General features: G+C 39.5%; 1 protein-coding gene across 3 annotated transcripts in view; it reads right to left on the bottom strand.

The window, feature by feature from the left end:
• Positions 1-15,363, bottom strand: part of ADAMTSL3 (ADAMTS like 3) — a 177,077-nt gene that overhangs the window by 29,277 nt on the left and 132,437 nt on the right. For all 3 annotated transcript variants that reach the window (XM_015639396.3, XM_015639392.3, XM_015639391.3), the window contains 5 exons: positions 11,874-12,160; positions 4,957-5,086; positions 3,723-3,915; positions 3,001-3,180; positions 2,063-2,216 (listed from right to left, as the gene is read on the bottom strand). In XM_015639396.3, coding sequence (XP_015494882.1) covers positions 2,063-2,216; positions 3,001-3,180; positions 3,723-3,915; positions 4,957-5,086; positions 11,874-12,160 — 944 coding nt within the window. The remainder of the gene's footprint in view (positions 1-2,062; positions 2,217-3,000; positions 3,181-3,722; positions 3,916-4,956; positions 5,087-11,873; positions 12,161-15,363) is intronic.

The raw sequence follows: 15,363 nt of genomic DNA, 5'->3' as shown, positions 1-15,363 counted from the left end.
ATCTTAAGGAATATGTGCTGGAGCCATTGGACCTCATTATCACCAGATACAAATCCATCTGTATCTGTGACCTGTAATGGTCCTGAACAGCTTCAGCTAGGTTTCAGATCCTGCTGACCTCAGGGCTAGACTGGTGTTATTTCCTATTTCTCAGAGCCCAGAGTCAGGACTGTTTCTACTTAATAAGCACTACTAAGTCAGAAAACAGCTACGATTACCAGCCTCAGGGTAAAAGGTTAAGACTAAAATGACTCAGCATTGTCATGAGACAGTAAAAAAGGCACTCATCTGAGCCACAGAAGCATCACCTTGAGGAGGCAGATTTAGAAACTGCTCTCCAAGGCAAGAACCCCCAACAGCACTCACACCACGCTGCTCCTCACCCATCCACATCTCTCCTTCACATCCCTCACAGCACGCTCTGTTCCTACCTTCTATTCAGTCCCCCTTCAAGGCAGCCTCAACCCACTGCAGGAGGAGGAGATGTCTCCTGCATGTTCCTGGGAATCCAAAGCCTGCTGCTGTCCCAGCCCTGGCTCCTTCTGCAAGACCCAAACAGGAACTACAGGTATGGACCAGCCTCACACCTTCCCCTGCCCTCCTGCTGCACTGTCAGAGAATCACCAGGCAGATCTCAGCTGCAAAGGCTTCCTTGCTCCAAAGGGTGGTGGAAATGGAGGGCGAGGACAGTGATTCTCTTTATGACTTTGATCTGCACCCATTCTGGCCGATGGTGCTCCCTCTGCAGCCCCCTGCGCTGCTCTCTAGGCACTGAGCTGGAAGCTGACATGGTAACATTAATATCAGTCTGAGCTAAGCAATTTGCAAACCAGCTCCACTGCCATTCAACTATCCACAATTAATTAAATTCAGATAGATATGCAGCTCAAAATATTTTATTAAACCTTATGCCAAGGACATTCCTGAAAGTCCACAGGGCTTTATTTAAGTGGAGTTTTGAACCTCAGGATTTTGGCATGCTAGTCTGAAATGCAGGCCAGGAAAAGAAGTTTCATATTATGTATGAATCAATAATTATTCTATTTCTTATTTTGTTTTGTGAATAATGTTTAAAGCAAAGCTTCAAAATTTATAAAGTAGCTATTTCTTCACAACACTATGAGCTGGGCCAAAACATGGCTATGTCTGACCTGTGCTCAGAACCAGGCCATTGATAAAGGCTTTTTTTTTTTCCCCAGCTCAAAACTAAAATCTCTTTTTCCTCCCTGTCTTCTCAGCACCCTGCTCCCCAAACCTGCAAACCAATACTCTCCTTTATAAAGGAAGGGGAGCACAGGTTCTGACATAAGGAATCTGTGTTTAGATCTGCCTATTCTAAAGTGTGTAGTTGAACATTCTCTGCATCAGAGAGGTTTTTCCATCACTGTTAAACTCACAGTAAGTGTACCTACCATCAGCATCACAACCCAATTGTGCCCAAACTGCACGATTTCCATAGACAATCCTTCTGAAAAGATTCTTATATAGACAGTTATAAAACTGCAGAATTTTTAAAGAATATCTGTACTGTCACCACTCCCTTTACAGCTAATGAGGCCAGGATTCTAATTTTTACAAGGAAAGAAATAAATTATACCTAAAATTATCACTGGCACAGAGTTCCAGGTTTTGAATTCCACCATGTTAAGCAAAATGTCCAGTGTAATACAAATGTACAGTGAAAAGACAAGGCAGCAACACTGGATCCTTATCTTTTCTAACGTCCTTTGTAATTGATGTTAAATTTATGAATTTTTCTTTGTTTTTCCCAGTTGGAATAGTGTAAATGATAAAGGAAAAATCAGATCAAATTGTGTGTAGCAGTGAGGGTGAGAGATATGTACCATAACATATATTCAAAAACTACTTCTTGAGATCATAACCTTTGTTTCTGAATGGCAGAAATAAAAATAAAAGCGATCCTGTTAATAGTGGACACTCAGTTTGTGCCTGTTATGTTGTGATAGTACAGGGAGATGAGTGAATTAATGTGTGTAGAGATTTCTCTTTATAAACAGATCATTCCAAATCAGCAAGGAACCAGATAAAGTCACATACTTACTGTTGCAGGCATTCATCTGACAAGACCTTACAAGCAGTGAAGGAGACAGACCACTGCACATTGATCCATTTAATGTGACATATTGCCCCTTTGCTGTTAGGTTTTGGCAGGCAAGTTTCCTTCTCTGGATTCCAACACCGCAGCTTACTGAGCACTGTGAAAGGAAGGATGCAGTCAAGCTAAACTTGGTGCTCCACACAACACATGCTAATTTTAAACTAGTTTGTTTTGTGGTAGGTTTTTTTTAATTTTTTTTTTTTTAATTTTTTTAATTCTGAAAGAGTACACACACTCTGCTTCATTAGGAATCCTTGTGTTATCTAGTTGTTAGATTAATATTAGTTATGAAACTCTCTCCACTTTTCCAGGCAATAAGAATATAAGATGGACAGTTTTTCCAGCAAGCAAGTCATGAATTAAAAAAACATGACAGTATTTATGCCTAGCCATGGGCAAAAGAGAGCAATGAGATCTGGTACCTGACAGAAACAATTCAGCAGGTTCTAAACAGTCTCTGCCAAGTCTCTCAACCCTCTCTCTTAGGTTCTATTGCATGAAACTGTAATTGCAGCTTCTAAATTCAATTTTCTAATTAATTTTGAATGGGGAGTGGTAGCAAGCTTGCATTAAGCAGGAAGGGAGAAGAATATATTCCAGAATAATGCAGAGATTTGCTTTTTAGAAGCTGCACCATGAAATTATTGATAGTTAAATATGTCTGGTAGAAAGCACGCAGTGTCCTTCAGTGACTGAAGCGTTGCCCAGGAGCGGGCTGTGATCAGTCTGGCTGCAGGCAGGGATGCACAGTTTAGTGCAGCACAGGCCTTGTGACAGCTCCAGCTGCCCTGGCAGCTCCAAAAGCTCGTTCACAGGCAGAAACCTTCAGAGCTGTTGTTACAATGGAGGGTTTGGGTTCACCATTATTGAGGTTTGCTCACCTTGGACCATTCTCCAAAGACCAGCTGAGGAGGACAATCAACTCTTGCACATGCTTTACTAGTTGGCAATTTGGGTTCCTGGCAGGTGTCGTCAGGGTGTTTCAGGAAGCTTCCATCCGTCAGCAGCTGCTTACAGGACACTCTGCGGGTCTGAATCCCTCCTCCACAGGTACGTGAGCACTAAGGAGGACAAGAATTAAGTACAGCATTTACACCTGCATGGACATCTGTGCTCTCGGGAAAATGACACCTACTTTCATTGAAAATTCAAGCAGCATGGAAAATTCATCTGTTAAAATATTTAACATATTAGAGATGAGGAGAACTGGAGTTCAAATGTCAAACATATCACCTGAATGCACAGAAGTAGAAATCTTAGAGAAATACATACATATTATGCACAAATCTATGTCCCTCACCACTTAATACATAAAAGAAAAAAAAAAAAAAAAAGCAAGTTATTGTGTTTAGAGAGCACAGGGAGAGAGAGATGATGTATGGAATAACAGGTATCCAGCCTTCTGAAATCCTAACAACTACTTCCACCTCATCCTGTGACTACCCATTGCCACAGGAGTCTAAAGCAGTGCTTTTGGGTTGGTTTGTTCTACTGCTGGAATTTGAAACACACACAGAAGGTCGGGAGCTGCCTTCTGTGCTGGAGAGTTTCACGACCCTGGCCAGAAGAACACATTTAAACCCTTTCTGTGACCCAGCCATACCTGCTGCCATTCCTCAGCGTGCCAAGCAGGGGGACAATCGATCTGGTTACAGGCTTGTAAAGAGTGAGGCTTTGGGTCCTTGCAGTGGTGGGTGGCAGGGGTGGATGCTCCGGGCTGCTGGCAGGACACGTCCCTTGTCTGGATCCCCACCCCACAGGATGCCGAGCAGCGGCTCCAGGGACCGCTCTGCCACCTGTCCCAAAAACACAGCCAAAACTCACCTTCAGCAACACCCCCAGACTGGGGAAGGAACAGTCTTATCCAAACAGAGCCTAGCAAAAAGCACAGCTGCAGTTATTGGTCAATGGCTAGAACACCCCTTGGGTTTGGCTGGAGCACGAAAGTATAAATTGGATTTATAAACTTGCAGGTAACAAGCAAATGCAGAATTTATTAACAATAAACTGTCATTGTCAGACAAGTTTAACTCCAGTATTTACCTTTAGAGTGCTCCTCTTAAAAAGAGCCTGTTGGCAACCTGCTGATGTTTACATTGATAAATGTAAATATGTAAATAGACCTTTCTCATATTTACAAAACTTCCTTTAAATGTATATATACTTTCTATAAAACATCCTGTTCCTGTTAACGTCTTCCCTAGATTTAACAAGAGCAGGTTTCTGCAAATACATAGAAACAATTAAAAAAGGATCTGGGACGTCAGAGATCAGAAATGGGCAAATAAGTCAGCACACATCAAAATTTCACATACGGCCCTTTCAAGTGATCAAATGAACTAGAGTTTTTCTTGGATTTAGACTGGATTTGTTCATTCCCCAGAATCTCCAAATAAACATAAGAACTATGTGGGGCTACTAAAAAAGCATTAAATTAAGATGCCTTTAAATCATAATTTCATATTTTTTTTTTATTCAATAAAGATAAAAAGTAAATACCTTCAAATTTTTTTTGTTGAAATATCCTAAACATTTTCCTTCTACCACTAGGAGAGTTAAAGCTCTTTTTCCAACCCTGGCAGATATTCAACATGGAAGAGATTTATTTCAGAAAATGTCCCCTATTTCATCAGTGAGATATGAAGAGTGGAAAGGGAGTGAACAAGACCAAAAAAACACCCCAATCCCAAAAGCTTGTTGAAAACAGAAAAAGTGAAATTCCATCCCAAAAGCATGACCACAGTCCTGCAATCTGAACCCTTTCTGAGAAAGCCAATGTTTATTTAAGTCCCATTAACCCTTCCTTTGCCAGACATGATTCCATTACTGCAGGGTACCTTGGGGGACAGAGCTTGGTGTTGCAGGTCCGAGTCATCGGGGGTGGCCTCTTGGAATTGTCACACAGGGTTTCATTGACACCTTGTTTTGTGTCCACGTGCAGACACATGGCAATGGCTTCCTGTGTGCCTGCATTTGAAAGGAAAGCACCCATGAAACACTGAAGGTGGAACAGATTTCTGTAAAGCTTGCTCTTGAATAATACTCAGTAAAAATGCACGGAATTAGATAGCAGGCTTTAAAGTAACGCCTCAAGTGAAAAGGAATGCAGAGACAGTTTACATATTTAGTACTCAGATGGTATTTGTGAATTATATCTTAACTTTACTTCTGTGATATTTAAAAGTCTTGATTTGATATTCTACTACTCTGAAAACCAATTAGAAAATCAGGTTTTTCTGTCAGGCTATTACCAGAGGCTGCATCTGCTGGCTCTGTAATGATCCTAAACCAACTACTACCTCCATTGCCAAAATTGAGGTAAAAGTGATTCCTTCTCACTTACCTTGCCTTCCATAAAGAGCTAAAGATCTGAAAAAATTGTTATAAAAATGCAAAGCTATAGTCAGGAGAAACGTTCTGTGTTTAGTCAGCCATTCTCAGTGGCCAAGAGATGCAATGGTTTTGCTGAAGGCAGCAAATCTGACTCAGCCTAGAGCTTTCCTCACTCGTTACCATTCTTGGCACCTTCTGATCTGCAGTTCTTGCTACCTGGATCTTATTACTAAAGCATGGAAGATTACTAATGCTCAAATTTCTATGAGCAAAATGAAACGTAATATAAGTTTCCTTTAGAACAAGACAGCTTAGTGAGTACACATTCAGTGAACTACTTCTATTTTAAACTTATGCAATTATCCAATTTTTTATATCATATTTTTTAGTATGAAAGCCTTGCTCAATTTCAAAGCTCACTCACATGCACATAAAATACAAGATGGTTGTGATATGCCTGGTAGATTCTGTGTATCTGGGATGTTCTCTACAAGCAGTGCTAATGATCCAAATCCTATAGAACCAAAGAGCTGAAATCATAAAATACCTTTATTGTTTCCAGGTAAAAATGGCTCTTGAAAAGTTATCACAGAACTGTATGGAAATTCCTTTCTTTCATATCTTTCACTTATCTTCAGGGATTTTGTGAGGACACTGCTGACCACAGCCATTCTGATTCCAGTGGGCTGGAATACCCGACACAGAAGGTTCCACCCCAGGCCAATATTTCTCTCCTTTACACAAGCACTGTCATTTTGTTCATAAACCAAAGATGTTCCCTCCATCTCTAAACAATTTTGCCTCAGTCCAGTGTATCGGCCAGCCCAGGCCACAATCCCACTTGAGCCAGTCCAGCTGCTTCAGACACCTCAGCAGGGGCAAAGCAGTAGCGATTCTCAGAATAACACAGATTCCGATTTCTTCCAGGCTCTCTGGTACACCTTGAGACCCCCTCTGGGAATCATTTACAGCCCAGAAAGACCTTGTTATATAAATGTTTTGACTACATCTACAAAGTGATGAATTTTTATAGAATGAAAGACCTGACTTTAAAAATGATTGATGGCCTATTCAGTTCTCTTGTATCAAAGTATTGATAATTCCATTAACATAGAACACGTGCATTGTGGGAAAACAATCCTACTAGTCAGACTGAGAATAGATATTTAACAACAAATACCATGACTGTAATACAGACATGAAAATGCCCAAAGATGACAAAACAATAAACATAATATTTTTCTTATATAAGTAGGGGAATCAAAAGCTGTTGTTCCAGTCAATTCTCAAGTGTTTGCTTAACAGGAGTGGCTTCCCTTTCCCCTTACAAAGGAAATGCACATTTGGCTGTCTACAGGAGAGAAGGAAGCATTTAGAGTTGGGTTCTGACAGAAACAGATTTGCCTTACTAGACAAGTAATCAAGTTGATGCCAAGCATCCACATAATCTATATTTTAGGTCATAATCTACCCTATGCTGCCAAGCTTTAGCTTTCCTGACCTCCCAGTGTTGCTGTGAGAAAACCAAGGTTATGCTTCTGCTCTGGAACAGGCTGCAACACAAAGAATCGTCTTAACATCTCACACAAGGGAGGGGAATGAAATGAAATTCACCTCAGACCATCTAAATTGGCAAGAATGTCATGGGAACTTTTTACCTTGGTGTTACATAAGCTGAATTGGCCAGCCAAATGAACAAAAGGCATGCCATTCCAGGTGATGAGGTCTGACTACAGATTGCCACCTGAAGTTCATTAAACCATTCCTGCCTTGCAGCAGGACCAGCAGAGCTTTAATCACATTAAGGGAAGAAAATATTGATATGTGGTGTGTTTTTCATTTGACTGAAGTACAGAGCACAAACTGCTTTAGCAATTCTTCCCCACAGGGGCCTCAATGAAAGTGAACTTGCACCTTGTTTTGATGCTGTAAGTACAAAAAGGATACTAAAGGGCTGTTAAAAACCTACCACGAAGTCCCTTCCCGTTCCTTCATTCTCAGTTCAAGAACTCTATTCAATAAATAACTGCACTTAATTGATGTTAAATTTGCTTGAACTTAACTGTCAAAATGTCTTCACAATTAATCAGATTTCTCACCCCAAACTATAATTTTCCATTAGCTGGGAACTTCAATCACAGATAAACTTATTCTATGTCAATTGGAAAATGGAAAAAATCTATTATTCAAACAAGCAAAGTTTTACATGTATGACTTTCTTGGCTTATAAAATAAACATAGTAGATAATTTAACTAAAACATTATGTATGCAGCAGGGAGCATTAAGTATTTTTACAGTAATCTGATGCACTATTGTAGTAATTACCCTACTATTCAGTGAAACAGAATATTTTCTACTTTAACCCAGCATTCAAACCACATACATTTACATTCTTTTACAATCTTTTCTGTGCAATGAAATATACAGTGCTTGAAGCTGTGTTAAAAGATCAAAATGTTTGAATTAAGCCCAGAATTTCTGTTCCTGCATTTTTAAAGTACAAAGAAAATGGGGGTGGAAAGCTGCTGTGCAAACATTAAGAAGGTGGATGTATTCTCTATACCTGGAAGAAGAAGGACATTTATTTACATCAGACAGTCTCAGTTTGGTGGCTTCTTCAAAATATGTACTATAAGCTGAAAATAACTCAGAAGAAATGCCAAATTCTGCATATCCTTGAGCCTCCCTGTGCATCTGTTTTATACTTCTCTGAGAGTAAAGAACATCTGCAGATTATGAAACAAATGATAGGAGTGACCAGTTATCAAGGTGACTCCAACACAAGCTGAGAGCAAATTCTCTCAGCTTTATATGTGACTCTCTGAACTGCCATTCTTTTTTTTAGAGCCGTTAAATTTGGCTAGAATCCACTAATATTCTAAGAATCTCAGGTTTCTCATAAACAAAATGGTAAACTTTTAGCCCTTATGGTCCAGACAAAAGCCTGAAAACACGACTGCAGTCTGAAGTTATCAAAGCCACAGAGGCTATAGAGGAAATAACAGGAAGTGCATATGTTATTTATTGCTTAATCTCATCGTTTTTAGGCTAATGTAATGACTTTAGGTGGTTTTGAAGAATATGGGATGTAAATAATAATAATAATAATAATAATAATAATAATAATAATAATAATAATAATAATAATAATAATAATAATAATTGCATTTAACAACCAAAATCTGCCTCTTGCAAATAAAGGTATATCTAAACAAGAAAATGTTCAGTGATTTTTAAAATAAAAACATCCCTTTAAAATATTGTTGAGTAGTTAAATGATTGACAAGACTAAAGAAATGCTATAGACTGCAAAAAAAACCCATTTCTCTTCAGGCATATTCTTCTTTCTCATAATGATCATTGATTCCCAACTGATGATATTATGTAAATTGAATTTACAGCTGGGACTCTCACATGGTGGCCAGAGTTCTTTAGAAGAAATTAGATCTTTCAGATTTAAAAGAAAACAAAAACAAAAGCAAAGAAACCCAAAAAAACATTCAGGGAAAATGAAGGCAAATTTTGTGATCCCCAAGCACACAGCTGGCTTGTTTTCAGTTTGGGATTTCTTCAGGCACTGAATAAAAAACCAGATCTTTAGATTTCAGACTGGTTACAGAGCTTCCTACGAGTATTAAAGGTGATGTCTGCCTATGACTAACAGGCCTCCACAACTTTTATTTACACTCATGGAAAGACTGATGAAGGAAGCATTAATTATGCTAAGAGGCATAAAACAACTCAGCTGCTCTCAAAACCTCAACTAGTTTGGCTCTTCACATGCTGCGTGGGAAGGCACGGAGGTTTGGTGCAGAAAGCACACAAGTGACCCCAGACTGGTGGGACTGCTGCTCTAGAACTGGAAAGATGAGGTTTAGATAACGCCTTGCAAATCACCCTTTGTAAGCCTAATACCCAAAAAACCCCAATGTTTCCATCTGCATTTTTTCATCTGCTTTGCAGAGGGACCAGAGGAGACTGAATTACAAGTCTAGTCTGTGTGAGGATTAAAAAAAAGGTGCAAGTGACAAGCTCTGAAAGAGAGATTCGGACTTTGCTCAAATAGTGGCTAGAAAAGCTTCCAGCCTACTTAGACCCTGCAGAATTTTCCCTCATTCAGAAAGAGTTAAGCAGTAAGAAACGGGGGTAGGGAGTTCCGAGGATACAGAAATCCACAGGAATTTGTTTTAATAGCCACTGCTAGATGCATACATACTAGAGAAAATGTACCTAATATAATTTACATTGCACTGGGTTATTCCAAACTCAGACAACATTTATTTCTTATAATGAAAGAGTTCATCTAATTGAAATGAGATTTGAACATAAAACTTAGCAGAAATGGATCAGCTCCTTTGAACTACACAATGGAAAAATAGTAGACAGTGAGATCATTAGTTAGTACATTGCAGTGAGTTGGAAACAGAAGAGATGTCTGGTTCCCTTAAAACTATTTATCGGCAGGTAATTTTTGGTCTGTTTGAAAGCCTTTGCCAAGGCAGCCAGAAGACCAGGGCTGATAGAAAGGAAAAATCACCTAACTAGCACAGCAACATGGGGGCTTCTGAAGCTGCTCATTGATAAAATACCCTGACAACTTCCCACATTTCCCAGGAGCATCATGTAAGGAAAATGTCTAGACACAGTACCAGTGATACCACAGAAGTCTTAAAAACACAAACAGATATTTTCTTTCAAACTTATTCAAGTGAGTAATTTCTACTGCATAGCAAAAAAATTGTTAGATTACTTGAACACCTTATAGGACAATTCTGGGTCAGGGAACCTCACAAATCCGTGAAAGGGTCAGAAGTCAACAACAGAATTCATACTTGGCTCCCTCAGGAACAACATTAAGCTGAACATGAGATTCTGCTCATCAGTCATTTTGAAGTTCCTTCCAATCAAACTGCTGTGTTTAGTGCAGGCTCCTTAAATTACCATCAGCGAGCACACCTAGTGTAATTTCTATGGGGATGATTTTGCAAGGACAAACACACCCTTGAAGATGCAGAATGCAAACATGTACATGTGAAATAGCAGGCAAAGACTAGAGATTATTTCAGACTACTTATCTCATGATATCCTCAAAATTCAAAAACCCTGGACTTTTAGAACACCTCTGGCAATGACATTGGCTAAAAATCAGTAAAGTGGATTTAAGATGGCAAGAAAATGGTTGTATGCTACAAAAATCAGTTGAGATACCAGAACTACAGATTTAGAAATAATGAAAGTTTTCTTCTGCTTTGCAGTACAATTTCCTTATTTCTGAAAACATTTCTCTTATTAAAATAGGAAACAGACAGCCACAATAGCTGTCACAACCATCTCATGCTTCTACAAACATACTTGGACTACAGTCTCTCCTCCTTAGTCAGTCATGACGCCCACTGCAGGGAATGGGATGTTCCAGCTTTTGTGATCACAGGTGCTGCTGTTCCTGTGGAGCAACCCCCTCGGTAAGCAGCAGTGTTAAAAGATAAAGGAGGAACTATCAGTCACTTACCATCCTGCTGAGGGCATCCCTCCCAGCTTCTGTCTTCCAGCTTTGAGCTGGTGAATAGCACAAAGCAGGCTGCTGTCTGCAAGCTCTATCTCGCTCTCCACTTCCAATTGTTTCTGTTTTCCCTTTTTCCTACATTTTTTAATTCTTCTATGGGTACAACTGTCTTCACTTCCCACTGATGTCAGCAATCCTGTCATATATAGGTGTGTTCACAATTCCACTGCCTCCACTTAACACTTCATAACTCACTTGTGCTCAGTCCCAAAGTACAGTAAGTGGTAGCAACACCAGCAGCCTTGTCTGGTAACATGTACTTACTACGACAGGGAGATTCGATTACATCCAAGAAGGAATGTGCCTAACTACTTGCAGACAGATGTATGGCACAGAGTTCCTTTGCAGTGATACAGTGCACCCAGACCCAAACCAGCTCCCGTTTGATCTTCACGCCGGCCGGGCTGGAAGCAAGTATCCCTAATTACAGCTCTCTATTCCTACTGTTCTGCAGAAAATGGCAGCATTTTGGAAGAAAAGAATAAGCATGGGAATTTTTACTCTGAAATCACACAATTTTGGTTCCTAGAAAAAGGTAGCTCATCTAAACATTTCCACCACTGATGCATTAAATGCAGTGGTACCACAGACAGCCTGGCACTCCTGCAGCAGCAAGATTAAAGCAAGTTGCTGTATCAACTTCCTGCACCTTACTTAACCCAGTGAGTGTTTGCTGAAGGAAAGAAAGTGGTTTGAAATGCTCTATTGATAGCCAAAAATATGTTAAAGCTTGTAGCTGTGGGTTTTCCTACAGATCAACATAGTGACTTCAGGGCAATGCTAACAGGAGATGCAACAATGCCAAACAATGCCAAATTCTTACAACACAGGATAAATTAAGAAAAAATAAAAGGTACCTCCAAGACACGTGGCTGAACATGGAGTGAACCCAATATATTCCCAGTCATAAATCACACTGCCATCTTCAGCATGAGGAAATTCTGGTGTGTAGGGGACAGGATCACTGTCACAGGACACCTGGTGACAGACTCGTTCTGTGGCTGGCTTCTCATCTTCACATTCCTCCTCGGGCAGCTCCACCTCGGTCTGAGTAAACGCAAGAAGAATCCGGCACTTCACCTCTCGCACCTGGATGCCACTGCCACATGTGGCACTGCATGGAGACCAGGGCTCAGGGATAAACCTGCAGATCATCACAGCACTGTCATTTATTCCATGTAATGTGTGTGCACAGCTGAAGCACAGCCAACACACATAAATGTGTGTTTATATACAGAGCAGACAATACATAATACTGACGCTTAAATAGAACGCATAATCAAGTATCTTAAGTCGCTCACTTGACTCTCTCATCCCAGACCGTTTACCAAAATTCACACAAGAAGATGTAGGAGAAGAGGAGAAAGAATCACAGGGAACAGGGAAAGCTGTATCCTTTTCTGAGGAAGAAGAAAAACACCTAAATCTTCTCTCAGTCTCCTCCAGCAGTGAAAAAAGAAGAGACTCCAGGAAGATGTATCCATACAATATAAAACAGCTCTCCAGGTACACAGACTTGGGCATATGCCAAAAGTATATTTGCAATCTGCTTAAATCTGAGAGGTCCTCACCTTATTTCATACTAATAATCAGCAACCAGAGAGAAGAGAAGCACTTTTCAAATGGAACCATATCCATTGCACACCGCTGCAGGCTCTCTTCAGATTCAATCCTGCAAACAGCCTCTCATCTTCCATAAAGAGGTCTACCAGGCTACAGTTTATCATTTTTATTAGAAAGCATTTATGATCCTAATGAACTACAGTAAAATCTTGTTTTACAGGTCATGAATTTGTTATAATATTCTCTGACTTTGAGGGTCACATTAATACCTGATAGTAATTTTCAAAATGGCACTAGAGCCAAGGGGTTGAATTTCATTAATAAAGTCATCCTGTGTGACTCTGGGGGGTACTTTATAAGAAATCAAATAAAGAATTTCCTAGAACTTTTTTTCCCCATGAAAAGGTTGCAGTTGCTCTTTATTATGTGTCCAAATGTAGCTGATGATCAAAACACCAGCAGGAGATATTTGACCAATAGCAGGAGGATAATTTGATCAATGTTTGGAAAGAAAGATCCAAATTCTGATTCAAAGATTTGGCCCTTATCTTGGGTAAAGAATTATTCTTTCCTTACTGCATGAAAACTGCCCTTACAAAAAAAAGAACAGTTGTGTAAGACAAAAATCAGTATTTACACACTGCATACACAGTAAGCACAGAAAAATATCAACAGTGTGGCTTGATTCTGTGCAGTTTATCATCTTGCCAATAATTTTTTGCCAGTATACACAGAGGAAGAATCAAATAGAATAGAAGGCTGGATAACCTGCAAGGATACCCTAAGTCAGTCCTTGGGATAGTCACCCAGGCCATGACTGGGACAGACCCCAAAAGAGACTTTTTCCTGTGGAAAAGAGTTTCCAACAGAGGTTAAAAGATTAACTGGTTATTCTTTAAGGAGATGTCAATTAAATAGCTTTACAGCTCTGCTACAAAGATAAATATATCTAAGCCCATCAAAGTTTCCTTAAACTGTTTCAGAATTTTTGTTTAGAGCTCACAACAGGCTTCAGGAAAAGGCACACTATCCCCAGCTCCTCCTGACACCGAGAGCTCCTAATGCTCATCCCTTCACAAGTCTGAGCACCTTCCAACATGGCCAGATTGATTTTTATTGCAAAATACTGTTTAACAATGGATGTCTGTGTCCTACAGTGATCAAATCTGAGCAAATGCCAGGTCAGGAACAATCTAACAGCCTGCTGAGTCCGATGGCACAGCTGGTGGGAGCCAATGTCCAGATGCTTCTGATATAAATTCTAATGGCCATTCTGTGGGAACAGCTGCAAAGGAAGGCTTTCTCTTACCCCAACAGGCAGAATCAGCCTAATCCCAGAACATCAGAGCTCACAGTCTTTTCAAAGACAGCCATGCAAACTACCTAGGGTGGCAAGATCACCCTCATCCAATGAAACGCTGAAGGATGAGCCTAACTTAAGCATATTAGCTGTGCTTTGAAGTCAACAGGATGTCAATGTGTTCAGAGGGAAACTTGTGCTTAAGTGCTTTATTGGATCAAGGCCAGTTTGCATAGGCTTAACAGAATGATTACTTTCTTCTTCTGTGTTAAAAAAAAAATAAAATTAGGTCCACTTATACTTATGTACCTAATTGGAAAAATAAAATGGATGGACATTTATAGTTGAAAATAGTTGGTTGGTCTTCTAACCATACCTAAGTTTATAGTCTGAAAGTACTAACTTCTCTTGATAAAAGCATGACAGCATCATACCAGAAATTAGTGTTAGTGTACTGTTAGTTGAGTGCATTTAAACATTCTAAAAAATAATGTATTTCAAAAACATTCTTTTGAAATCTTGTATAAATTAAAGGAAATTTTGAACCACAGAAATAATTTCACTTAGCAACCAACTGATTTATAAAGAAAATCAGAAAATTCTAAGCATTTTTTTCTTTGACTTACAGCTAGGCTATATTAGAATTGAGGTTTTTGTGTTGAATATTAGTGTCTGGTATTTTTTCAGTGAAGTGCAAGATAAAAATGAACACAAAAAATACTTTTTATTGTACCTTGGCATTTGCTAAACTTGTCATGTGACTATTTACCTACTGAAATCCTAAACTATAAAACTTCTCCAAGGATGATCATGTTCAAGTCACATTAAGTACCTTCAACAGATGCCAGTGGAGACTGCTAAAAGCAGAGCAAGGAGCTGACTGAACACTGAGAGAGCTGATTTTTATCTACATTTTGAGCTCAGGCAGATGGGGCTTTTTTTATTTTTACCTTATCTTGAACATGCAAAACCAAAGCCTGTGACAGGTCATTAAAGCCAACTCCATCAGCCTCAGATGTGAGGTATTAATACACATGGTAATGCTTTGGACACAATACTTCCCTGAAGTAAACTCACTCTGTCTTGGGCACACACTCAGAGTCATCTCAGGTCAGGATCAAGGGGCATCAAAGTACTTGTACCACAATCCTTTGTAGATCATCAGCAATTTATAATGGACAGGATAGTGATAACTGAAAATTCTCTGAGGTCTTTAAGTACATAGACAAGACTCCTCTTTTTTAAAAAAAAATGGAAAATGCAAATTTGAGCAGGTACAACTTTTTATAATCAGAATTTTTACCCAGTCATTCTTCTCAATGCTACATTAAACTAAATTGCTCCTATACTCATCTGAGCAGGTATAAATAATGAAGACAGTACAGCTGCAGCAGAGGGCATGTCCATGCTGCACTGTTATCAGTCCAGCACTAATGGAAATGTGCATTCACCTGGCACATGCTGTAAAAGCAAGTGTAGGATGA

This window comes from Parus major, chromosome 10, assembly GCF_001522545.3.
Source record: "Parus major isolate Abel chromosome 10, Parus_major1.1, whole genome shotgun sequence".
In the NCBI taxonomy this organism is placed as follows: domain Eukaryota; kingdom Metazoa; phylum Chordata; class Aves; order Passeriformes; family Paridae; genus Parus; species Parus major.
The sequence above is the reverse complement of the archived record's forward strand: the minus strand, read 5'-3'. Positions and strand labels throughout refer to the sequence as shown.